Source organism: Pistacia vera, unplaced genomic scaffold, assembly GCF_008641045.1.
Source record: "Pistacia vera cultivar Batoury unplaced genomic scaffold, PisVer_v2 Contig503, whole genome shotgun sequence".
NCBI classification, from domain to species: Eukaryota; Viridiplantae; Streptophyta; class Magnoliopsida; order Sapindales; family Anacardiaceae; genus Pistacia; species Pistacia vera.
The window spans coordinates 1,788,679-1,815,931 of record NW_022196339.1 but is presented as its reverse complement, the minus strand read 5'-3'; the positions used below and the strand labels follow the sequence as shown (position 1 = coordinate 1,815,931).

Genomic DNA, 27,253 nt, shown 5'->3' with positions numbered 1-27,253 from the left:
AGACGAGTGGATTCATTGTGTGACTTGAAAGACAAATTTAGTAAAGAACCGTTGCCCTCTAAAACGGCAGCCTACCTTTCGTTTTGGTGCCCACTTATTTTCACTTAAATTTATTCACACTCACATACTCTAGCCACAGACACTTCACCTTAATTATTTTCCTCCCTTACCCGATTCCAGCTTCTGATAATCATCCCCACCTATAAATCTTCTCATTGCCTTCTCTAATTAAACTGTAACCATTTTAAGCTGGCAAAAGCGAGTTCCCAACGGCAAGTAAAAGAGAGTAAATCCAATGCACTTCAGATCACTTTAACTAAATATTCCATCCAATCTCATCTCGTTGCAAATAACGTGGCACTTATTTATTTATTGACTTAAATAATTTGCTTAATTAAAAATGACATGTAAAGTTTAGAATCACATATCTCAAGTCACACTCTGTTGTACCTTACCTCTAAGCCGTGATCAAAACGCAAAGTTTTTGTCATAACACCGTGGTCCAGAAACTTGTACATCATGTTACACATTACCTAATTAGAATCTCTTTATATATTCTCAAGTTTCATGAAATCTTCCAAAATAAATTCTCTGAAGCTCTGAGTCAATTAGAAATAAGTGAAAATGGCAGAGCTTGGTGGGATTTTAATGGCGATGGTGGTGGCATTGTTGAGCGTTTTGCCTGCAAGTGTGGCTCAGGTAATCCCTCCAACACCGGCAATGGATACTGGAGCCGGGTTTGGTTTGGAAGTTTCATGGGCGATGGTAGTTTCTTCTATATTGGGATCTGTTCTTGCTCTTCTTTTTCTCAAGGATTGATTTAATTTATGAGATTGTGATATTCAAATTTCTTGCTTTATATACATATAGAGAGAGAGATTTGTGTATGATGATGATTTGGTTGTTGTTTTGGGATTTTTGATAGTTGTTTTTTTTAATTTGATGATGTATTGACTGGAGTGATTAAATACTATTAATAAATAAATTTCACACTTATTATTAGTTAATTAAGAGTTAATTGTCTTTGCGTTTCATATTGAAATCTTGTCACAAATAATATTCTTAAAATAGCTGAGCAAGAAAATAAAAAATAGAACAAAAGAGGACATCAATAAATTAAAAATCTTAAAAACGCCGTATAAGGGTTGCATTTTTGGTTTCTAACAAGAGAAAGTGATATTTTTTCTAAACTTAAATCAAAATTACTTACGAGTTAAACCTATTATAAACTAAATTTTTAACAATAATTAATTTCACATTATTTTTTTATTGTTAAGTTTGGAAGTTTTAAGGAGATTGATTGGATTAAATTAATTGTCAATAATAGATTCAAAAGTAAGTGTTTATATCTTTCATAATTTTAAACATGCTTTTGGTACTATAAATTACAAACCTAAATTCTATATATTTTTTTTTATAAATTTTTTCAATTAAATTAATAACTTAGGGAAAAATAATCAAAATAAATAAAATTTGAAAAGTAATTTACAAGAATTGACTACCAATGCTTGAAAGCACGTCTAGCAACACTGNCAATTAGTTTTTTGAAATCCTAAAACCATCGGTCGGATAAGAGCCCTAGTGACCACTTCTATTAATATTTGGGGAGATCAAATTCAAGAATTAATGAAATCTTCTTTTACTCTTTTATCATCAGACCACCAAATGATTAATAAAAATAAACTTACCTCAACCAAAAGTTGTCGGTGCTGCTTATAATTTTCCTTATTTTCTTGTATGAATGCTTCTATATATATATTGATATTGGTGGCTTCCAGATGACGAGTAATATGCAGCTCACCTAACCCTTTGGATCTGCAAATCCTTTTCCACTCTAGGAACGAAAAAGTGACCAATAATTCAACTGATTGGTTAGCCATATGGTTACAAATCTCGAGAATATATAATTCCATAGGTTACCACCAACAATTAATATTATATTTTTGCTTTTAGTTACATGACCAATACGTTATTTAGTCAGAGAAAGTGGAAATATTGGCAAAAGACTTGCATCTTATTTCTCCACAACGACAACAACGATCACCATGCATTTTAATATATATTATTAACAGCGTATTAGGCAGGGTAATTTAATTGGTGAATGAGTCACCGTCCAATTTAATTTTGAGTAAACGACATGTTCCCACCCAAGGTTTCGTGAAATGGCAAGTTTCCACTCATCTTTGGTTTCATAAATTTCAGATTTCCACGACTTTTAAATTAACTAAAAATTGTTTAATGTAACGATTATAGAGTAAAGTGATCATTTGCACTGTATTAAATTTGAAAAGAAAATGAAAATTTCAAAATAACCTTCCACATCTCAAATTTCTCTCACATGCACCCTTTTTCTACAACTCTTTCTCTTTCGTCGCTTCTTTCCCGCTCCCTCACCACAACCTCCCATTTCTCTCCCTAACCAGCAACCACGCCCCTCTCTCCCTCCCTAACCCTTAACCAAACCTTGATCTCCTTTCAGCACCACGTGAAGGCCTTGTAGCAGCTAGATTTGGCCTTTGCATGGGCCAAAAGCAATGGCCAAATGGCTGCTTCTTGGCCCTCGCGATGGCCAGATTTTGGCCGCCGCATGAGGGCCTCGTGGCGATTGGAAATCACCCCGACACCACCATTAGAATCACTCTAACACCCCATACCACTATTGCTTGCCAATCGCCGTCTGTGGTTTCGCACGACTATCCTAGAGTTTGGGGTCGTTTTTTCACTTGTTGGACTTGAGTTGTAGTTTGTGTTGATTGGTTGATTTGAAGTGTGTTTTTTTTGTTTGATTTGTGGTTGTTTCCCTGGCTATTATCCTTGTTGTCAGCTGATAACCTTGCCATTACGCACGCCTACCACCTATTCGATCAATTGCCTTAGCACCCAGACATCCTTATGCGTGCGAGCAGATTGCACACAACACACCCAACGCGCACATGTGGCTGGGTGGTGTGGCACTGGCTAGGTGGTTGGAGATGTGGATGATGTGAAGGTTGAAGAAGAGGGTATTATTGAAATAAATTTGAAAGTAAGATGGTTATTTCTAATTCTACTAATTTGGGGGTTAAAAAGTAACTTATTAATTTATTTGTCAAGGGCAGTATGATAATAACACCTTTTGCATCTGTGTCAATCTTAAAATCGTATTACTTTAAGGGTGAGAATCTAGAATTTATGAAATCAGGGGTGGGAACTTGTTATTTTGCGAAACCTTGGGTGGGATGGGAACATGTCGTTTACTCTTTAGTTTTTAACACCCCATAATGCAAACAAACTAAACTTTCAAAAGATTACATTAACACCCTATAATGCAAACAAACTAAACTTTCAAAAGATTACATTAACACCCCATAAGTAGTGTATCGCTACCATTAAGTGATTCGAAAACTAACTATCAGACCTCTTAAACTAACCACGGTTTATATATACATTGTATTACTAAATAAAGATTTAATTTGGTGTAACCATAAAGCATGAAACAAAGACGAACCAAAAGAACCAAAAATCTACTCCCTCCGTTTCTTTATAAATGTCATTTTGAGGGTATTAACTTTTTTAAAAATAAATGACGCTATCTTTTCTTTTTCAATGTTTCTCTGACCCACATCTCCATTCTCTACTTTGCCCCTCATCTTCTCTCCCCACTTTTTTCTATGGCTCACATCTCCTCTCTCTCTCTTTATCTATCTCTTCCCCTCATCTCCTCTCTTCCACATTTTCCATCGCCTACATCTCCTTTCTCTACTTTGCCCCTCATCTCCTCTCTCCACTTTATTCTATGGCCCACATCTCCTCTCCTTCTTTCTCTATCTCTTCCCTATCTCCTCTCTTCCACGTTTTCTATCACCGACGTCACCTTTCTCTCTTTCTCTATTCCACCCCTCATCTCCTTTCTCTCTTTCTCTACTAAGGTTGTAGAACCTGCAAAAGGGAATGAAGCACTCTTTCAATTAAAAGCATGTATGCTATGATCTCTTGTGTACTCTATAGCCTTTTTATTTTTTTTATTTTTTAAAGATAAAGTTGCATTTTTGTTTAGGTTATTGAGATTTTCAAACGCGAAGTGGTTGGCCTTGCTCAATTTGGTCAGACCTTGATGCTACGACTCCGACATTACTCAATCTAGTAGTCCGGAAGACGGTTGAGTGGCAGCTATTTCTTCCTTGCTTTAGTAGCATTTAATTGTCTTGCCACCACTATTTTGTGTTTTGTTTGTTTATAAAGTAAAATGTGTGCGACAAAGAAAAAAAATGTTATGGCTGACCATGGTTGATGTTGTTGCGTTATTGTGTTCTGCAAATTGAGGTTCTGTAAATACATCAGGCTGTAAACACAGCGGAGATTATGAGTCGTAAACTTTCAAATGAAGAATTAGAACAAATGAGGATATGGGTGCCTTTATCATGTAAGTGGCTTTTTTTTTTGTTTTCTTAAGGTTATTTATTCTTAATAGTGATAATGGTACATTGTTGCATGATTCACTTGACTCTTTACTTTATGAATGATTAGGTTTTGAAGATAATCATAACTTCAACAATGAGGCCAAATTAATTGACACTGAAGGCAGTACGAGCATTGAACTCAATCTGGAATGGTGGATGTCAATAGTGGAGGTTTTATTTGATTTTTTCTCTGGTTGATGTTAATACACTTTTTTTTTTTGCTTTCATCAATTCAGTTAATTAGTTACAATATTTTCTCTTATATAGTACATGTTGCAAAAAACAATGTAGAAGGTGCATCAAGACCGATTGTCAAAATTGAAATTTCTGGAGTTTAGAATAACCAGGAAAAATCAACAGTGGGCATTGTAATGCGTGATACATGTTGTGGAAATTTGACTTTACTGCAACAGTATGTGTTAGCTTCTAACACACTACATACAGAATATCTTGCCTTATATCATGGACTGTGTGTTGCTCGTGAAAATGGTGTTAAAGAAGTCCAATGTTTGTCTTACTCTCAAGAACTAATTGACAACCTTAATATGAATGATGAACAAAAATGTGTATTGGGTGATTTGCTTGATTACTTTACATATGCCGAAGTCTATAAAGTGCCTATTACTGTGGCTATGTTCGCTGATGTTATGGCTTGCATGGCCACCAGGAGATGATCAGGCCTTTTACTCCTTGGTGAGAGTGATTGTTGGGTGTTTTAGTTTTTCTCAGTCGGTTGCTACTTTTTATTTGGGTTTTGAATCAATTTTTGTGACTTTTGCCTATGTTTTGTTTTAGCCTATGCTATGGGGCCTTTGGTGTTGAGAAGGGCATGTGGCTACCCCAAGCTGCAGGTCATGGATTTGGTTACAAAACCTTCTTTGTTGGAGTTTCCATTCTTGCCAAGAGGTGCTGCTTGTTTTCTCCTGTCCTTGGGTGTGTGCTTTGCAGGAGTTTTGCTGTGGTGAGTCTTGGTTTTTCTATTAGTTAGGGATTGAAGCTTTTGCTGGATTTCCTTGAGGGTGGCTGGAGTTTTGAGACTTTTTGGCTATGGACCTTTATGTATAGACTGTGCAGTTTGCTTTGTGCCTAGATGGCTTGCTTTTTTTACTGCTGGCCTTTTTTGTCTAGTATTTCTTAGACTAACTACATGTTTTGTTAGGACTTTAATCCCTTTTTTTTTTGCTTTGGTTTCTTGGGCTTGTCCAAGGACCGTGACTTTGTAAGGTCCTTTGGTTGGGACTCATTCTTATATATTACCATAACAAAAGCTTATATTATAAAATAGAACAAGTTATTTTCTTGTATGTTGGAGTAGAATTTCTTTATAGCAAAAAAACACAAAAATCAAAATGAAACACAAACTACTCCTAAAAGACAATATCTTATCAGAACCCATATGAACATCATACAAAACAAAAATAGTCTACAATACTAGATAGGTCAATTGTAACACTTATTGACATTGAGCAATTGCTTCTTCAATTAGCACGGGGTCAACATCTAACTGCCTAGGAAGGCAATTTTGTCCCTCCAACCTATGTTTTTTCATGTGTGAAACATTAGATTTGTTCGAACCTTTGGCTTTCAAAATTGAAATCATACATGATTGTAAAGTTAAAAACGTATGATTCAATTTTGTTGGCGAGTATTCATTAAATTACTTTTGAACAGCCTTTATGAGTGCATCTACAGAGTTGGGCGCTTGTTGGTATTGTAGTCCCCGTATCGCATTAAAAAAAACCAAGGTCTAGAACATTCATATCTGGAGAATTCGGAGGTTGACAGATCAAACGCATGTCGAAGCCATCCTTAGTAGCATTACTTTGAAAATACTTATCATTCAAACCAATATGAGGTTTCGCATTGTCTTGTTGGATAAATATTGGACTTCCTGCATCAATTCTTGGCCACTTATCTCGGATAGCCAGCAAGAGTTTCTCAACTATGTAAGATCGATAAATTTCTTTATTAATAGAATTGATTGTTTTAGTCTCCATGGTTCCGACATAATCGTTTTTACTGCTCCTCCTTGTAGGTTCTTTATTTATGAAAGGAAATATCCCGATTTTTCCAGAAAATAATTCATTCCCTAATTCATCAAACCTTGGGCATGTCACTGCAGCCATAAACATGACTTTAGTAATAAAAGTTTTACTCTTACATGAGCGTAAAGGCCTATCTTCGTCAGGAAGGAGGTAACACTTCTCTGACTACTTTGTCATGTAGAACCACTTCTCCTCAACATGAATAATATTTTCTATGGTTACAAACCTCAAACAACTGGGGTTGTTGCCTTGTTAAATTATCGATAAACAAAAGCGTATTCTAGCTTTCATGTTTTCCACGTTTAATAAAGGTTTTATAGCATTTGAATGACGACGTATGGAGCCCTCATTTAACTGCCTAAACAATGTTGTCATTGACAAATTTGTGGCAGCAGATAAAGACCTCAGTGTCGTCCTTCTTCGCAGTGGAATATGTCGAAATTGATTGACGTCAATTTGAAGATGCTTGCGCCCGCAATTGAGTGCCTTTCTGCTAGACACATTAGTGTTAGAATCCAATACTTCATTTCCTTTTCCTCGTTGCCAAATGTGTTGGACTGTACGCATACTAATTGAAAATGATTGAGCCACCTCAAATGTAGTGTTTTTCTTCAATTGTCCATTGACACTTTGCTTCAACAGAGATTCAAAAATGGCTTGTATTTATTTATTTGTGAGGTTTATTTGGCTCACATGTGTATTAACTTCCTCAGTTATGTCATCAACTTCATTCGTAGCTCCTAATGTTGGAAGAACATTCAAATCAATTTCCTTAAGCACACCTCTACTATTACATTGTTTGGCTATGGTGAGTGACAAATAGAATCGGAGAGATGAAAGTCAGTAAAAAGAGATGGTCATGGTGAGGGACGAATAGAATAAGAGAAATAGAAATGAGTGACTAACAGAGTAAAAGAAAAGTAAGTGACGAACAGAATAAAAGAAATGAAAGAAAGTCAATAGGAGAGAGAAAATGACAATATATATATAAAATTATTCAATATTTCACATATGTGTGCAGCGAGAAAAACAAAATTTTCTTACCTGCAATATTAGAGGAAAAAGTCAATTTGATGAGAGATAAAATTAATTCATTAAAAACTGTGCAAAGGCTTAAAACGACAATTATATAGAAACGGAGGGAGTATAATTTTCAAGAAGATTGAATAGAATGGAAGCATGCCTTTTTGGGGTGTATATTTCTGCAAGTCAAGATAAAGTGACTCTGGTGGCGTACCTAGATTTTGGTTTTACTTGGGGCTCCATTAGTGTGTTCTCGAGAAACCCAGTGTTGGAGAGGGAACGTGAACTTGCGGCGGTTGGCATTCGAGGGAAGCTCAGGATGGCTAGAGGGTTTGCTCTGCTTAAAACCTATTTTGTAAATGAAAACACTGGTGATGTCGTTGTTGAGTATAAGGTAACTGTGGTTCATTACTGATTTTTGGGATTAAGTAATATATAAACAATGTGTATACTCATGAGAATTGAGGGAAGATGCATGGCTTCATAGCCGATCGAGTCAAGTTGTAATATAGTTATATGTATTCTTATAGTCTTGACTATATATTTTATTCATGTGAGCCACTTTCTATCATTTCCATTTCTTACTTACCATGCTTTGTGTTGATGCAGTTTTTACACCAACAAGAAGTACGTAAATTTTCTAATGAAATCTACGTGATGGTTCGTAGTAAATCGGTATTTTAATACACAAGTAATATGAAAAGAACAGGCAAATATAAAGAACAAATAATCTTTAAAATGGTTCAGATGTAAGGCACAGATCATATGTTCATTGTTATATTATTGTTTTTATTGTGTGTTTTTTACATACAAGAAAGCTTAGCTTGTAGCGCAAATGAGACGGTTTCCAATGGTAGGAAAAAAGGGTCAAAAGATCCCCCAATTAGGGTGAGAGATCAGTATATATACTGTTACATTAGTGAACTTATACATGAAATAATCCTCTTATAGAGTGACACGCAATCTAACTGACAATATAACCTTAAGACTTACCAGTTAAATAATTCTTAATAAATTTATAAATGAAGCAACACTTTTATGGAATGATAAGCGATCTGGATGACAACAGATTGATTACTTCTTAATCTGATTTTGTTACAATTTCTATACATGCAAAAGTCAATTTCTTCTTTAGAAAACATGGAACGTAAAGTAATTTTTGGCTTGACTATGCTCCTTTGCATGGCTGTCTCATCAGCACACTGCAAATACTATTCTAAAAGCGTGCCAGCTTCCAACACGGAGTAGAAAGTAACCGATCTCCATTTCTTCCTCCATGATATTATCAGTGGCAAAAACCCTACTGCATGCATTTATGGCCATGCTCCTAATTGTTAATCTCACTAATAACGACAAGCCATCATCACCAAAGGCCATTCGACAGCGTTTTTTCCATCGATGATCCCCTCAGAGCGGGTAGCGAACCAACCTCAGAGATCATTGGCAACGCAAAAGTCCTTTACACGTATCATCAAGTCGTGATGCTTAATAATGTATGTTGATTTTGCTTTCACAACTGGTGAGTTCAATAATGAAAGCTCGTTGGCCCTTTTTTTTTTTTTTTTGGAATCCTGTGATGTATCCTGTCCGCGACGAGGTGGCCGTGGTTGGAGAGAGAGAGGTAAGTTCAGGATGGCTATTGGGTTTGCAGAGCTTAAACCTGTTCACTTGGATACTTCTAGTGGTGATGCCATTATTGAGTACAATATGTCACTGAGTTTCATTTTTAAGCTGGTTTAACAACACTCAAAATTGCATGTAATTTTCAAGTTAATTCATTCACTTTTTTGATCTAATAAACATATATCGGAGGTTAAAATTTAATAATAATAATAAAAAAAAATATATAATGATTCAATTCAAATTAGTATTGCATTAGGATATGAGTTTTCCTAATATGTTTCTATTTACAATTGTTTTTTTTAAGAATACAATTAAGAATTAGAATATAATTCTATTAGAAATTAAAATACAAGTCCTATTAGGATAAGAGATTTGAGGCTTATTACAAATATGATCCCATGTATTACCTATAAAAAATGGTCCAATTTTGGAGTTAGGTAATTGAATACGATAGAAGACAATACCAAAATAAGAGAGTGAGAGCCACCAAAGAAAGATTTAGTAAGAGAGCCATTTTTTGAGGTTTGTGAGAGACTCTTGTGATTTTTCTTCTTTATAATAAAATTTCATAACGGCAAAGTAGACGTAGTTCTCATACAAAGAGTGAATTAACATAAATCTTGTGTTTGTGTGTAAATGATTATTTGTCATTTGTTAGATTTTTTTTTTTTTTTCGCTTTTATAGGAATTTAAGATTTGCTAGCATTTGATTAAATCCCACAACAGAAACAAGACTTGATCACAAGTACTAATGGACATATGGTAATCATATATTGTTCTTTTAGAAGAACTTCAATAGACATGGTCTTTAATTAAAGCTTAGGGCTGGAATGAAGGAGGCCTCCTAATCTTAGTAGCTTGTTCAAAGCCATATGCAATCTGAATAAGCTTCTGCTCTGTACCCTTTAGCCCACCAAAACAAATTCCTAAGGGAGCACCATCACCATCAAATCCAGCAGGGACACTAATGCCAGGGAATCCACCAATTGCAAGAACAGGAGCCACAGCTGAACCAGGAGTCACCAAAGCATCTAGTTTGTTTTCTCTCATCAACTTTTCAAATCCATATCCTGAAAGTTTTGCTAAGTTCAACAACGCTGCCTTCTCTGTATTGCCAATTCCATTTGTGGCTTGGGCTAACAGGAAGATATCTTGGCCGAATTCTTCGAGCTTTTCCTATATGATTATTCAAGAAATTAATGAGTGTTGGAAATACAGTAATCCCCAACTATTTTGGAATGAAAGATTAATTGAGTTGAGTTGGCAAAACATATATATACGTACCAAACCAGAGAGTTTCTCATTGAAGGCTATAACTTCTGCCAAAGATCTCACTGGGGAAGCCACTAGCTCCTTGAGGTATGTATTAAGGGCCAGTTTGAACTCAGCCAGCAACGCTACTGCTTCACCACTTACAGTCGAATTTAATATAACTTCAATGTTGGCTATTTCCAGATGATCCACTAAAACTGCACCTCCTTGTCTAGATTGGAGAAAATTGAGTTGAATAATTGATTAAGATATAAGATAATTAAGCCTGAGTCAATCTATAGTTAATTCAAATTGGTATAATAAAGTATGCTGTAGTACCTTAGTGTCTGCAAATGGTACTCAAAAGCTTGAGTCAGAGGAGATCCCTTGTCAAAGTAAAAAAAAGGGTTCCTCACTATTCCCAATCTCTTCCCTTTTAGGCCATAAGGCTTAAGGAATTGTTTGTAGCCACCATATGGAATTTATTTTGATGCTTCTTTGGTTGCTGGATCATTGTAATCAAAGCCTGCAATGGCATCAAGAACATGAACAGCATCGGCAACTGTCCTGCAAATAGGCCTGGTACAGCAGTCCTTTGTTAACGTTACATCAAATAATTGCAATACACAAGATTCTGAAACAAATTATTGCAGAGATAACATGATACTGCATTGATGATTTCTGTGCTTCTAAAAGCAAAGTGATCTTAAAATCATTTCATAGACATAAGTTAAGATGGCTACCCAACAGTGTCTTGTCTAGGAGATATTGGAATGACCCCAGCTCGGCTGGTGAGATCAACAGTTGGTTTGATTCCCACAACTGAGTTAGAGCTAGACGGGCACAAGATTGAGCCGTCAGTCTCAGTCCCTAGTGACACTGCAACCATGTTTGCTGCTACTGAGATTGCTGATCCACTACTTGACCCACACGGATCAGCTGAAAGAACATAAGGATTCTGCACACAATATCACATATCTTTTAAGCTATAACTGCGATAAAGGAAATAATTAATTGCAAGGGCCTACTTTCAGCTCACCTTTCCTTGGCCACCTCTAGCACTGAAACCATTAGGTGCACTTAAGGATCTAAAAGCAGCCCATTCACTCAAGCTAGCCTTTCCAAAGATAATGGCTCCAGTTTTCCTCAACTTCGTTACCACACCGGCATCGCGAGGCACGATGGAGCCAAGCAGTGCCAAAGAACCAGCTGTGGTGTTCAGCTTGTCCTTGGTTGCAATATTATCCTTCAGAAGAATAGGAATGCCATGCAAACCAGAAAGTGAACCTGGTGTCTTAACCTTACGTTCATAGTCAGCCTTATCAGCTTGGTGTAACGTATCTGGGTTCACCTCTATGATCCCGTTAAGGACCGGGTTGAGTCTGCTGATTTCTCCAAGGTAAAATTCAACTAGTTGCCTTGATGTGAGTTGGTGTTGCTTGAAAGCCAGTTGGAGATCGCTTATGGTTGCTTCTCTTATTGAGAATGCATAACTGGAGATGGTGTTAGTTGATATTGATAGAAGAATCATAAGCAGTGTCGAGTAGATAGAAAAGTTCAATGAGGTATTGGTAGTCATAGTCGATATGTAAAGGAGCAAATGAACTCAGTGAGTCCACAAGCCAAGTTTTCAGGTTTTGACTGGCTTGGCTGAGATGAGAAGTGTTCAGGCTATGTATATTTATAGTCATGATAGTTTATGTTATTTGAGATATAGTTTTTAAGTGTTGTATATTATTGGGATGGTCTATTTGTAGGCTGGTTAAAGTTGTGGCAACTTGTTGAAAGAACTTGTATTTTCCTGTGTAGATGTTCGCTACAAACAAGTATTCTGTCATGATCCAATAATAAGGCTCCCTTGAAAAAGCAAAAACTAGAGCCTGGGAATGTCATAATCAGTTCTCCAACTTACTGTTTATTGGAGGAATATTTACAAAGTAGATGCTTTGGATGCATAAGCTGTATGATCAGTTCAAGGCTTTTGCCGTCCATTTCCAGTAATTTTGTTGAAATGGGTTTTTCTAGTTCCAGCAGATTCTTTTGGGTCAATGTATTATGCATTCCTCTTCATTATATGGTATGCAAAGGCTCAGCATGCAGCCAAATGTAAACGCATCAGGTAAATTAGCAGGAGAAATGAACATAATTTCTGTCCCTTATATATATGCTTTAACTCTGATTTAGCTGTCATCACACACATGTTTTTAGTGCATAGAATCACTTCAAGTGCAGAATTGGATGTAAATGATTTGACTTTATTATACTAAATTGACTTGAAACAGAAGCAAGAAACAATAACTGCCTTATTAAGGCAATAGGTTTTGTTTTTCATTCTTCTTATAAAGCTTTAAGGCTTGAATGAAGGAGGTTTCCTAATCTTGGTGGCCTGTTCAAAGCCATAGGCAATCTCTATAAGCTTTGGCTCTGAGCCCTTTAATCCACCAAAGTAAATGCCAAAAGGCCTACCGTTACTATCATATCCAGCTGGGACAGTGATTCCTGGGAATTGACCAATTGCAAGATCGTAAATAATTTCCCGACCCGTAGTCACCACTGCATCTAGCTTGTTCATCTCAATCAACTTCTCGAGACCATCTCTTGAAAGGTTCTTCAAATTTAACAATGCCACTTCCACTTCATGGTCAGTTTCATTTGTGGCCTGCGCCAATTCAAAAAGAGATTGGCCGTATTCATCAACCATTTCCTGTGTAACCTTTAGTAGCATCAATGAACTTTACAACAAATCTAGAGTAATTTAAAAATGGAGGTAATCTATACTGATCAACTAGTTACCTGTTTTGAGAAATTTTTGTTGATTGTTATAACATCTTCCAACGATCGTACTGGAGAATCCACAAGTCCCTTGAGGTATGTATTCAAGGCAGGTTTGAACTCGGCTGCCAATGCCAATGTTTGAAATTTTGCAATGACATTCAAGATATCATCAACCTCGGTTATTTTCAGATTGTCCACCAGAATTGCACCTTGCTGTCTTAACTTGCATAAAAAATCAGGACAATTTTTTCCTCTATGATTATTAAGTTTATTCATCTTTTCCCAAATTACAGTTAGTTAAAAAGTGGCTGTTTTGTACCTTAGAATCTGGATATGGTGCTCAAAAGCTTCAGTGACTTCAGACTTGTTTGCCAAATTGAAGAACGAATTCCTCAATATCCCCAATCTCTTTTCTTTGAGTCCATCAGGCTTAAGAAATTGTTTGTAGCCACCATGTGGGATGTACTTAGATGCTTCTACAGTTGCTTTATCATTAGGATCAAAGCCTACAATGGCGTCAAGGACATAAACTGCATCTGCCACAGTTCTGCAAATAGGCCTGTGTGAATTCAACAAGGCATGGACCTTTATTAATCAATGTATATAGTCCAAGTCATCATAAATTTCAATTAAACAGAGGAATAGCTATGTCTAGAAAGTTGTTTGCATAGATTATGCTTATATACTGTTTAGATTAGAGACAACTAAAAAAAAAAAAATTTTGAATGTAATAATCTTAATTCTTGGTAACCAAGAACTTTCCTTCTCTAAGTTAATTTTAGTGACCTTTCTTAAAGTTCGGCTACAATACAGGTTACAAAGTCCTCTGAAATTCTAAGATTGTCATCAACCCTTCTAAAATGTACTCGAAACTTCCTTTAAAGTTTCATAATTTGTGTATTAAGCTTTCCCCATAGATCGTTTCTTCTTCTTTTTGAAACCAACCAAATATTTTTACACGACGGAACTTCTTAGTACTTAAGATTGAGTGATGTTATACATACCCAACAGTGTCCTGTCTAGGGGAGATTGGGATGACGCCATCCCGACTGGTGAGGCCAACCGTTGGTTTGATTCCTACAACCGAACAAGCGCTGGATGGGCATAGAATGGAGCCGTAAGTCTCAGTCCCGAGTGACACTGCTGCCATATTTGCTGTTACTGATATTGCTGATCCACTACTTGACCCACTAGTTTCTGCCGACAGAACATAAGGATTCTGCGCCCAAAATTTAGTCAATTCTTATTTAGAGGTGATGAGTCAAGATAATATAATAATTGTCTGGAAATGATCCTCCACTTACCTTTCCTTGGCCGGTTCTAGCACACCAGCCATTGGGAACATCAATTGACCTGAAAGCAGCCCACTCGGTCATACTAGCTTTTCCCAAAATAATAGCCCCAGCTTGAATCAACTTGGTGACCACAAATGCATGGCGAGGCACGACAGAGCCTAGGAGCGCCAATGAGCCGGCTGTGGTGTTCATCTTATCCTTGGTTGCTATATTGTCCTTCACCAAAATGGGAATTCCATGCAAAAGCAGCTTTGAGTTTGGTGCTCCAGCCTGTCGCTCTTGGTCAGCTACTTCGGCAAAGTGTAACGCATCTGGGTTCTCCTCTATGACCCCATTAAGGATCGGGTTGAGTCTGCGGATTTCTCCAAGGTAGAATTCAACTAATTGCCTCGATGTGAGTTGGTTTTGCTTGAAAGCGAGTTGGAGATCGTCTATGGTTGCTTCTTTGATTGAGAAAGTCATCTTCACACTGGTAAGTGACCCAGATCACATTACTATTATGCAAGGAAGGTTGACCCTTGCAGTTAACAGTCGACAACGCCCTTTCAGATTCCGAACTGGACAAATACCATACACACCCCATTTTTTTTAAAAATTAACTTTGCCTCCAAATATTTGCAAACATTCAACTTACTTCCCCGTTAGTTTTGTCCAAGGTAGAACCTTACGTAAAACCATCATCACATTCATCTTTGCCATATTGGAGAAGCAGGCAGGCTGCATAATTAAGCATTGTTCTATGAACATACAGTGCAAGTTCGTGACTGTTTCAATTTAGCTCCAGCCTCCAGTTAATTTTGTTATAAGTAATACATGTCATATGACATTCTTAGAGAATCACATGACACGCTTACCAGAACAACATTATTTTGATTGAAAACAATGTCAGCAACGGCTAGCTACCTCACATTAGAGATGGCACTGGCCCGATATTTTTGAATACCCGGCTTGGCCCGTTCCGAAAAGGTTGGGCTTTACCCGATGTTCGCAGGCTTGAGTTTGGACTTGATTTTAAGGCCCGACCTCGGGTACAGGCCGAGCTTGGGTATGTCTTTAGGCCCGACCCAGCCTAGCCCGACAATTTTAGTATTAATTATACTAAATTACCCTTATATTATATATTTAATTACAAGATTATATATATATATATACACACACTTATCTTTCCCAAACCCTACATGGATGGATGAATGCACTTTGTGAAAAGTTATTTATATATCGGGTGAGTATTAAAAAATAAATTAATATTTGAAAATTGTTTCTAGAATTAAAAATATAAAAAAAAAATTGAAATAAAAAATGGTCAGGCTTAGGTCGGGTCTGAGGTTACAAAAAACCCATCAGGCTGGGCTTGAACTTTACCTGTCATACTTGTGACGGGCCCATACCAGACTTGGGCCTTTGTCATGAGGTCGAGCTTGGGCCTGACCCAAGGGGTACCCGGTCCCGGCCAGGCCCATTGCCATCACTACCTCACATCAGTTCCCATATCTACTAGGATATAGAAATCAACATCTGTTAGTTATAGATTATCCATTACAGTTGTATCACTTTTCCATATACAAAATTTCCTCCTAGCTTCGAGTTTTATTAAAAAGGATTATACTATATATGTAAGTATTACAGAAAAAAACTTTCTAGAGCAGTATGCAGAGGTTGAATATAGGTTCAGATCTGCAATTTGATGTAAGTAAACTAAGATCCTCTTGGGGTGAACTATATTTCAACCGAGTGGACTTGTGAATTTATTAGATAAAATTGATTTGAAACAGAAGTAGAAACAATAACTGTCTTTTTATTGGCAATAGGCTATGTTCATCATCTTTTGCTAACATGGATCAAGGAGTTCAATGTCAGATACTAATCATTCTTATAAAGCTTCAAGCTTAAATGAAGGAGGCTTCCTAATCTTAGTAGCCTGCTCAAAACCNATTGATTTGAAACAGAAGTAGAAACAATAACTGTCTCTTTATTGGTAATAGGCTATGTTTATCATCTTTTGCTAACATGGATCAAGGAGTTCAATGTCAGACACTATCATTCTTATAAAGCTTCAAGGCTTAAATGAAGGAGGCTTCCTAATCTTAGTAGCCTGCTCAAAACCATATGCAATCTCTATAAGCTTCGGCTCTGAGCCCTTTAATCCCGCAAAGTAAATTCCAAAAGGAAAACCCTTACTACCATATCCAGCTGGGACAGTGATTCCAGGGAATCCACCAATTGCAAGATTGCTAGTAATATATAGACCAGGAGTTACCACTGCATCTAGCTTATTCTCCTTAATCAACTTCACAAAACCATCTCTGGAGAGTTTTGTCAAGTTTAACAATGCTGCTTTCACTTTATGGTCAATACCGTTTCTGGTCTGTGCAAATTCAAAAAGAGATTGCCCATATTCCTTTGTCTTTTCCTGCATATCCATTATTAGCTCACTATCAAATATAAAATTCATACGTATCAAGTAAACTAAAACAGTGTATAGATGGAGGGAATCTATGCATTTAGTTACCAATTTTGAGAATTTCTTGTTGAATTCTATAACATCTGCCAGGGACCGAACTGGGGAAGCAACTAATCCCTTGAGGTATGCATTCAAGGCCTGCTTGAACTCGGCTGCTAATGCTAATGTTTCACCACTTGCATCACCATCGATGCTGTCTATTTTCAGGTTGTCCAATAAAACTGCACCTTGTTGTCTTAACTTCCATAAAAATAATCACATTTTGTTATACTTAGTTTAAGACTACCCAGATTGTGAAAAATAATAATAAAGTTAATTAAAATTGGTTGTGTTGCTACCTTAGTGTCTGGATATGGTTTTCAAAAGCTTTTGCAACTTGGGTTTCGTTTGCAATGCTACCTAATGTATTCCTCACTATCCCCAATCGTTTGCCTTTCAGTCCATAAGGCTTAAGAAACTGTTTGTACCCACCATGAGGGATGTACTTTGATGCTTCTCTGGTTGCTTTATCATTGTGATCAAAGCCTACAATGGCATCAAGGACATAAACTGCATCTGCCACTGTTCGGCAAATAGGCCTGTGTGAATTCAACAGAGCAAGAGTATTTTGTATCATAATCCATAACAATTCCACTAAACAGAGGAATATTAATCAATTAACTCAAAAAACCAAGGGAATTCAATTATCCACAAAATTATATAAGGTGGTTGAACAATATCCTCCTTTTCACCGAAGTGGGGGATTATTAGTCAAATGGATTCTGACACATTGAATATCAAAATTATTGTAGAATTGTAAATTTTCAATTCTTATATGACAACTTCAAGATTGCAGTGGTTTCAATATCACCTACCCAACAGTGTCCTGTCTTGGAGAGATTGGGATGACACCATCTCTGCTGGTGAGACCAACTGTTGGTTTGATTCCCACAAGTGAGTTAGCACTAGATGGGTATAAAATGGATCCATCAGTCTCAGTTCCTAGCGACACTGCTACCATATTTGCTGCCACTGATATTGCTGATCCGCTACTTGACCCACAAGGTGTTGCCGAAAGAAGATAAGGATTCTGCGTATTAGTTAACATTGATAAGTTAAAATTTTAGAGCATCCTCCTGTAAGTGCCTTACTCTAAATAAAATTTGATTATTGCTATAAATGATTTATACCAGCAGGAAAAGCACAATCATTAAGTTAATAACATTTGATCCACTCACCTTTCCTTGCCCACTTCTTGCACACCAGCCATTGGGAGGTCCACCAAATGATCTAAAAGCAGCCCACTCGCTCATGCTAGCCTTTCCCAAAATAATAGCCCCAGCTTTAATCAACTTGGTGACCACAAATGCATCCCGTGGCACGACGGAGCCAACCAGTGCAAATGAGCCAGCTGTTGTGTTCATCTTATCTTTTGTTGCTATGTTGTCCTTGAGCAAAATGGGAATGCCATGCAAACCAAGCTTCGACCTGGCAGCTCCAGCCTCACGCTCTTGGTCAGCCTTTTCAGCTAACTTCAATGCATCTGGGTTCACCTCTATGACCCCTCTAAGTTTGGGGTTGAGCTTGTGGATTTCTCCAAGGTAGAGCTCAACTAATTGCCTTGATGTGAGTTTGTTTAGCTTGAAAGCTAGGTGGATGTCTCTTATGGTTGCTTCTTTTATTGAGAATGCATGACTGACAATTATGAGTGATCCAGATGTTAATAGTGCTAGAAATACCAGAGAAATGCTCAGATATGGTGAATTGGTAGCCATAATTTAGCTCCCTCAGCAGACTGAGTTTGTCCTCCTATAGATAGATGGTCGTGGCCTTTGTAGATTTCAGTCAACGACTGTTACCACCCAAGGTTTATTGAAAAGACAAGTTCCCACCCCTAGTTTAATAAATTCCACATTCTCACCCTTAAATTAACCAAAAATCATTTAATATAACAGTTAAAGGGTATTTATGTCTTTTTACCAAAATTTTCTAACAACCCAATCCATCCTCAACTCCACCGCCAACAACCTACCACTATCCCTTTGCCGCCTCAAACACCATCTCCCAGCCTCCGCAAAACATCTCCCAGCTACCGCAAAACCCATCTAAGAGACTTTTCATCTTCCATGGCTGCAGGACTTTCTGGCTAGCATTCGGTGCCAACCTGTCGACAAACCTCGCCGCCCACATCATAACCCCAACACAAGCACCATAACCCCAATCATCATTTAACTCAACCAAACCCCAAGGAAATGACCTTCAATCAACGGTGAAAATAGGGTGAACAAGGTCGAGAAATATGGGGGTTTTGGAGAAGGTGGTTTGGTGAGTTGAATGGCTGGGTGGGGGATGATTTCCGGTGGAGAGGGTGGCCGGAAAAAGGTTGGGAAGTTGGGCAAAAAACACAAAACCCAAACGGGAATGGGAATGGGAATGGGGTGGTTTGGAATGGGATGGTACAAGGGTAGTTTCATAATAGCACTTGTTGGAGCTCCACAGTCACTAACAGAGTCACTGTTAAGGGTGAAAATGTTGAATAAATGGAACAAGGGGTGGAAACTTGCTATTTCACTTATCTTTGGGTGGGAACATGTCGTTTGCTCTTCTAGATTTAAAGGAAATTCGAGAAAGGGGAAAATATGCATCATGGGGCCCTGTCTCCATAATTTGTAAGCGCGTGCAGCTCGCTCGCTGGTCTCGCTACATCTCAGTGGGCCTCAACATCTTGCTGCAATATTCTATCATTTTCTAACCAATGTTTTACACGAGAGAAAAGCAAAGGCAAGAACCTTAAAATTTATTATAAGTAGTAATTTTATAATCTTATATATTTAGTGAAGTTCTCCTCTTCACTATATATATTTTCAGATTTACCATTACCAATTTCACAACTTTCAATGTGATTTCTTTGCTTTATAACAGAGAAGGAGATTGGGAGGAATAATGATATCTCTGTTCCGTTAATGTAATTGAGTATTTATAGAATACAAAAGTGTTTAAAGGTGTAAACTAAATCAGTAAAACTAACTCCTTGATTGTAGGTAACAGTAGAAACAACTTATACAAAGTTAGATAAAGAAATATTCAAAAAGATTCAAAACCTAGTTACAACTAAATCAGCAAATATGGGATTGGCTCTTTTATGCCCCCTCAAGGTGGAGCTCGGGAGTAAAGTCCAATCTTGTCTTTGAGAAGAAGAAATTTGGCTCCGGGAAGTGGTTTGGTTAGAGCATCAACAAGTTGATCAGCAGAGAAAACATGTGCAATCCGAAGAGAACCACCTTGAACTTGATCATCAATGAAATGAAAATCAATAGCTACATGTTTCATTCGTGAGTGGAAAACATGATTAAAGCATAGTTGAGTAGCCCCAACATTATCACAATACGCAACAAGACTTGTAGAGAGATGAACATGCAGATCATGTAACAAAAATGAAACCTAATTAAGTTTTGCTGTTGTGGTAGCAATTGATTGGTATTCAACTTCGGTGGAGGAACGAGCTATCGTCCTCTGCTTCTTTGAACTCCAAGAGATAGCATTTCAGCTAGATAAACAATATAGACATTGGTGGAGGAAAAGTCTTCCAGATTGCCAACCCAATCAGCATCAGAGAAAGCATGTAAGGATAAAGAAGAGTCCTTAAACAGCTGAAGGCCATCATTTGTAGTGCCACAAAGATAACGAAGTAATCGTTTAACAAGAGCCTAGTGCTTAGTTGTAGGTCTATGCATGAATTGTGGAAGCTTGTTACCCGCAAAAGCAATATCAAGGCGAGTAAGAAGAAGATATTGAAGACTTCCCAGTACTGCCTGAAACTTTGTTGGATCAGAAAGAGTAGACCCACAATGCAATGTAAGAGAAGAGGAACTCGTTGGAAGAGGAGTTGCCATCGGTTTAGCATCAGTCATGTGAGTTCTTGCAAGAATATCCATTAGATAATGACGTTGAGAGAGTAAAATACCATGGTTGTTTGGCACAACCTCCACACCAAGAAAATATGTCAACAAACCAAGATCCTTTAAAGAGAAACGACTAGCTAAAAATTATGTTATTTATGTATAATGTATATTTTGATATATATAATATATATGTTATTTATGTATAATGTATTATTTGATATTTTGATTGATTATAATAAATCAATATAATTTTTTTTTGTCCCTTATTGAATCATTATTTCAATTCCATTACCTAATTGCCCTTGTTATGTTATGGAAGTTATTTATTTAGAATTTATTATAATGCATATGTATAATGTATCATATGTAATACATAATGTATAATGTTACGTATTATATAGAATATTAATGAGACATTATAATATATATGGTATAATTTATTTAGAATTTATTGTAATATATTATATATTATACATTATACACAATATGCTATTATCCATAATAATATCATATATTCATATGTTAATACTTGTTATTTAATACAATAATACATAATATTATACCATTAATATATAATATATTTACATACATGTATAATGTATCATAATTATAATTTTGATATTTTGATTTATTATAATTTTTTTCAATCATTAAAAATTAAAAAAATCTTATAATGCAAAACCGTAAACGGATTCCCCGAATTTCCCGTTTGGGCTACAAGCCGGGACTAGAGAATCCCCTTGAGCTTTTGGGCCGGGGCCGAAGAGAGGGGTCCCCGCCACCGCCCCGTGCCCATCCCTAGTTTACCCATTCCCTCTGGAACTGATTGCAGTGTTCACAATAGCCAATAACTCATTTACTTTTCATGTCTGGCATGTTCATGATCAATAGCCAAATCTTAATTCCAGATCTATTTTGTCACACACCTCCCTGCAATTAAGCAGAGAAAATCAGGGGAGATGTTCGGGAATCAAACTAATGTATTTAGGGAATAAATTGAGAGATTTGAATGGCTGGAGTGATGTAGCTCTATTCGTGTATTTAAGAGAGGTCAGTAAGTAACAATCATCATCGATCTAGCTTTGTAATTTTCTGATTTTCAGAAATAAAGTTCTCCGAATTTCCCTTTTTTTTTTCTTCCCGTTTATATCATATTTCACTGTAGATTAGATGTAATTTTAGAAGTCAGAAAGATTCTAGACATAGAACCTTTCAGTGCAAAATTTGAGGTAAATGAATTGAAAATAATTTCAGGAAGTAATCNGCTGAACATCTCCGACCATATTATCAGTAATTCTGAACTCAATTGTTTCCTTATAAAGATTTTACTTTTCTTAATTTTTGCAATCTTTGCAAATAGCGAGTGTACAATTCTGTTCATTTGTAATCATTTTCCCATGTATACAATTCTGTTCGCATAAACTTGTACTAATGTTACTGTAAACAGTTATAATGCGATCTCATATGTAAGAATGCGAAAATTGTAAATACTCATGAAAGATTGTAAAAAAAAAAAAAGCAATGTCTTTATTTATAAGAAGGGAAAGTACATAGGCATAAAGGGAGAAAACAAGAGAAGCGGATCACTGATCCTCACCCTTAGGCAGGTCGCTGGTCTCCTGTTCGGGTGCGGGCTCCTCTGGAACGAACTCAGGATGTTCCTCTTCCAAGTCAGGTCCCTTAGCCGCTTCCTCAGCTTCGGCCTGCGCCATGGAAGCAAGCTCGTTCTGGTACTCGTTCTGGTACTCGTCAGGGAGGTCGGATAGATCCATCTCAGGGTTCTTCGATAGAGGGGCAAAGATGTACTGAATCGTCCATTCTGTAGCCCTACTCTCGACCCCCGCTTCTTGTTGCTACATCTCCGCAGTTAGCGAAGTGATGCGACCTTGGGTAAAGTGGAGCTTGGCCTCAAGTGTTGATCACTGCTTCTTAGTATTCTCCCATAGCTCACCCCTTTCCCTCTCTGCTCGCAAGATCTGCTCAGAGGTCATTTACAGAGCCTGGTCTTTCTCGCCAGCCTCCCTAGTGAGTCTAGCTATGCTCCTCTGGAGGTCCTTCACCTCCTCACTGTGCTTCTCCAGCTCGGACTTCTGAAAGTCCACTACTCGAAGTGCAGCATCCCTTTTGGACAAATGCTGCTCTGCCTAAGCGATGGACAGGTCTCTGTCTGTTCGTGCGTCCTCTAGCTCCCGCTTAAGCCACACATTCTCTTCCCTCATTTCGACCAATCCCTCAGCAGCCCCTAGCTGGACCTTCTATAGGGACATGTGCATGGAGAGCAGAGCCTACATAACGAAGAGAACAAAGTTAGTCCTTTATATTACAAAAGCAAATGTCCTCGCCGAGGGTAGCTCGTTTACCTAGCTCAGGTGGTGGAAGGATGTGGTCATCAGGTCGATGGTGCCGGAAGCCACGAACTGCTCAAAGGCGTCTGCGAGCTTGTATTCAAGCAAAACGAAGACTACTGGCTGTAAATGGTCCGATAGCTGACCCATTGACTCCAACACAGGGGTGTCTCTGCTCGCAGCAGGTAGAGTCCCCTCCACCGGCTCCTTTCCCGACCTCCTCTTGGGGACTGCGGTCACCTGTTGTCTTGCCTGCTGACCCCCAGGAGCGATAGAGATACCGGTCACGCCCCTAGCTGGCGCTCTTGAGCGGAATGCTTGGTAAGGCTGCGACCTCTTGGGCTGGACGCCCAAGTCCTCTGATTTAGACTCTGACTCCTTGGTCTGAATTTGCCTTCTCTTTTTAGGCCTCTAGGCAGTGGTTTTCTACTTCGGGCGAGTAGCTGAAGGCTGGGAAGTGCTTGCAGGTCGGGCTGGACTAGCTGCCGATGTCTTTCCGACAAGGGGACCGCTGGGAGCCACTCCAGTTGGTCTGGTGTCACCTTTTCGAGGGAAGGCAAATTATCGTGGTTGTAGTGACTTGGGCACCCTAGGAGGCATGGTCGCTGCACGTGAACGTCGCTAGCAAAACAATTTGCTGCATGCGAAGTTAAAAAGGCTAAGGTCAAGAGGCTTACTTGGTGTGATCTCTAGGGTCACTTCTGAGTTAAAGAAACCTTACTTCCGCAAATTTGCCATTGTCACGAGCAATCTTGCATCGCGACTCTTTTTGGGCAGAAAGCGAAAGGTAGCGATCCTGTCCGGATCCCCGAGAAGCTTTAACCTGTTCGTTTTGTTAACTGCGAAGAAACAAAGAGTTCATTAGCAAAGAATGAAAAAAAACTATCGAACTCAGAAGAAAAGAGGACCTACTCGGATCCCNAAGGGAGAAAACAAGAGAAGCGGATCACTGATCCTCACCCTTAGGCAGGTCGCTGGTCTCCTGTTCGGGTGCGGGCTCCTCTGGAACAAACTCAGGATGTTCCTCTTCCAAGTCAGGTCCCTTAGCCGCTTCCTTAGCTTCGGCCTGCGCCATGGAAGCAAGCTCGTTCTGGTACTCGTCAGGGAGGTCGGATAGATCTATCTCAGGGTTCTTCGATAGAAGGGCAAAGATGTACTGAATCGTCCATTCTGTAGCCCTACTCTCGACCTCCGCTTCTTGTTGCTACATCTCCGCAGTTAGCGAAGTGATGCGACCTCGGGTAAAGTGGAGCTTGGCCTCAAGCGTTGATCACTGCTTCTTAGTATTCTCCCATAGCTCACCCCTTTCCCTCTCTGCTCGCAAGATCTGCTCAGAGGTCATTTACAGAGCCTGGTCTTTCTCGCCAGCCTCCCTAGTGAGTCTAGCTATGCTCCTCTGGAGGTCCTTCACCTCCTCGCTGCGCTTCTCCAGCTCGGACTTCTGAAAGTCCATTACTCGAAGTGTAGTATCCCTTTTGGACAAATGCTGCTCTGCCTAAGCGATGGACAGGTCTCTGTCTGTTCGTGCGTCCTCTAGCTCCCGCTTAAGCCACACATTCTCTTCCCTCATTTCGACCAATCCCTCAGCAGCCCCTAGCTGGACCTTCTATAGGGACAAGTGCATGGAAAGCAGAGCCTACATAACGAAGAGAACAAAGTTAGTCCTTTATATTACAAAAGCAAATGTCCTTGTCGAGGGTAGCTCGTTTACCTAGCTCAGGTGGTGGAAGGATGTGGTCATCAGGTCGATGGTGCCGGAAGCCACGAACTGCTCAAAGGCGTCCGCGAGCTTGTATTCAAGCAAAACGAAGACTACTGGCTGTAGATGGTCCAATAGCTGACCCATTGACTCCAACACAAGGGTGTCTCTGCTCGTAGCAGGTAGAGTCCCCTCCACCGGCTCCTTTCCTGACCTCCTTTTGGGGACTGCAGTCGCCTATTGTCTTGCCTGCTGACCCCCAGGAGCGATAGAGATACCGGTCACGCCCCTAGCTGGCCCTCTTGAGCAGAATGCTTGGTAAGGCTGCGACCTCTCGGGCTGGACGCCCAAGCCCTCTGGTTTAGACTCTGATTCCTTGGTCTGAATTTGCCTTCTCTTTTTAGGCCTCTAGGCAGTGGTTTTCTGCTTCGGGCGAGTAGTTGAAGGCTGGAAGTGCTTGCATGTCGGGCTGGATTAGCTGCCGATGTCTCTCCGACAGGGGGACCGCTGGGAGCCACTCCAGTTGGTCTGGTGGCACCCTTTCGAGGGAAGGCAAATTGTCGTGGTTGTAGTGACTTGGGCACCCTAGGAGGCATGGTCGCTGCACGTGAACGTCGCTAGCAAAACAATTTGCTGCATGCGAAGTTAAAAAGGCTAAGGTCAAGAGGCTTACTTGGTGTGATCTCTAGGGTCACTTCTGAGTTAAAGAAACCTTACTTCCGCAAATTTGCCATTGTCACGAGCAATCTTGCATCGCGACTCTTTTTGGGCAGAAAGCGAAAGGTAGCGATCCTGTCCGGATCCCCGAGAAGCTTTAACCTGTTCGTTTTGTTAACTGCGAAGAAACAAAGAGTTCATTAGCAAAGAATGAAANTAGAGGTGAGATTCAGTATTACTGTATCAAATTCAGACCATAAACATCCACAATAAATCTTGATTTCTACCATCGATTTATAAATATTTTCTACTTCCATTGTAATTCCTTTAATGATCATAACTATATTGGAAGACAATAAATAGATACAAATGATAAGCTCAATATCAAGAACTTCTAAGCAATTTACATATTCTATGCCCTCAGTCTAAACACGTTGTGTTGAACAAAATTGGGAACTGTCCAAGAACTTTCTTGCCATTATTCTCTTAGTCTCTGCATTTCTACTTTCTCCACCATTTTGATAATTTTTTATATTTATTTATCTCATTCTGTGTTGTTATTGTAGATTTTATTTTATAAGTCTTTCATTAGTGTGTTATTAGTCAACAATAAATACATTAAATGTCAATTTTTTCTAAGAACTTTTAAAAAACCATAATTGGTGTTGATGAAGGTACTAATCTGACTCAAATTGATTGCAAATGAAAAAAAAAAAAAAAAAAAAATCAATGGAATATGAATTTCAAAACAATACTGAAGAGGTTTTAGACTCAAGATTCACTCAGAGGAACTCAAGATAATTGATATTTAAATTATCCGAATATATGTAAGTGGGTATATAGATTTATGTACCCTTCCAATTTATTTACATAAATTCAATAAATTAAGCTCAATTTCAATTTATGTACCCTTCCAATTTATTTACATAAATTAAATAAATTAAGCTCAATTTCAATTTATGTACCCTTCCAATTTATTTACATAAATTAAGTTTATATATGCAACTTTAATGAATTCAAAATAAAACATGTTAAATTCTAAATATTATAACATGTGAAACTTAATCAAACATGATACAAAACCAATGTCTCTAATTAAAGAATGAATGAATGTTGGGATGTATTGGTGACAATTAATATTGGTGTGCAATGTATAATGTATTGGTTTGATGTGTGTGCAATGTAATAGTTTGACAATATTTCATATTGGTTTTGCATTAAATTGTTGATTTTTTTTATTTTTTTATTTATAGGTTTCTAAATGGAGGGTAATTCCTTAAGTACCCCTGCAATACAAGATATAATTACCGATACACCCGGCAGTAACCTTAACTTGAATGCAACCACTACTGATACGGAGCGAAGTATTAATAGCCTAGATAATGGTAATGAAAATCAAAATCCGATTCAGAAGCAAAAAAGAGCGAAGACTTCAGTGGCATGGTCGGAGTTTAAGGAGGTGGTACTCCCTAATGGCACCAAAAAGGCTGAGTGTATCCATTGCAAAGTCAAGTTGATTATTAATGCAACCGGAAGCACCACCCAGTTCAATAGACATTTAAGCCGGTGTTTAAGAAGAAAAGCTTCCATGAGGCAACAACATATTAGTTTTCCGACTGTCGGTAATAATGTTCCAACTACTATTTTGCCAGCTTTAAGTGGGAAGTTTGACATGTCGAAAATGAGGGAATTGATCGCCCATTGGGTGCTTATGCATGAGCATCCATTTACAGTTGTGGAGGAAGAGGGCTTGAACAAT

At 38.3% G+C, this 27,253-nt stretch overlaps 3 protein-coding genes across 5 annotated transcripts; all 3 read right to left on the bottom strand.

The window, feature by feature from the left end:
- Window positions 1–9,758: 9,758 nt before the first annotated feature.
- On the bottom strand, window positions 9,759–11,978 carry LOC116105668 (probable amidase At4g34880). Its single transcript, XM_031392078.1, is given in 5 exon segments — window positions 9,759–10,306; window positions 10,415–10,613; window positions 10,721–10,960; window positions 11,125–11,339; window positions 11,421–11,978. Coding segments are annotated over 5 exon segments (1,551 nt in total). The 5' UTR covers window positions 11,961–11,978; the 3' UTR covers window positions 9,759–9,949.
- A 617-nt stretch (window positions 11,979–12,595) lies between these two features.
- On the bottom strand, window positions 12,596–15,259 carry LOC116105670 (probable amidase At4g34880). 2 transcript variants are annotated; one of them, XM_031392082.1, is made up of 5 exons: window positions 14,461–15,259; window positions 14,161–14,375; window positions 13,476–13,715; window positions 13,175–13,373; window positions 12,596–13,085 (listed from the first exon to the last, which is right to left on the bottom strand). In XM_031392082.1, the coding sequence occupies exons 1-5, from the start codon at window positions 14,911–14,913 to the stop codon at window positions 12,729–12,731; spliced, it is 1,464 nt and encodes a 487-aa protein (XP_031247942.1). In that variant the 5' UTR covers window positions 14,914–15,259; the 3' UTR covers window positions 12,596–12,728. The 2 variants fall into 2 exon arrangements, with proteins under 2 accessions (XP_031247942.1, XP_031247943.1); XM_031392083.1 differs by having other exon boundaries at window positions 12,596–13,040.
- A 730-nt stretch (window positions 15,260–15,989) lies between these two features.
- On the bottom strand, window positions 15,990–18,703 carry LOC116105669 (probable amidase At4g34880). 2 transcript variants are annotated; one of them, XM_031392080.1, is made up of 6 exons: window positions 18,130–18,703; window positions 17,767–17,981; window positions 17,251–17,490; window positions 16,961–17,147; window positions 16,544–16,861; window positions 15,990–16,369 (listed from the first exon to the last, which is right to left on the bottom strand). In XM_031392080.1, exons 1-6 carry the CDS (start codon window positions 18,664–18,666, stop codon window positions 16,322–16,324), a joined length of 1,545 nt encoding a protein of 514 aa, XP_031247940.1. In that variant the 5' UTR covers window positions 18,667–18,703; the 3' UTR covers window positions 15,990–16,321. The 2 variants fall into 2 exon arrangements, with proteins under 2 accessions (XP_031247940.1, XP_031247941.1); XM_031392081.1 differs by lacking the exon at window positions 15,990–16,369 and having other exon boundaries at window positions 16,401–16,861.
- Window positions 18,704–27,253: the final 8,550 nt, after the last annotated feature.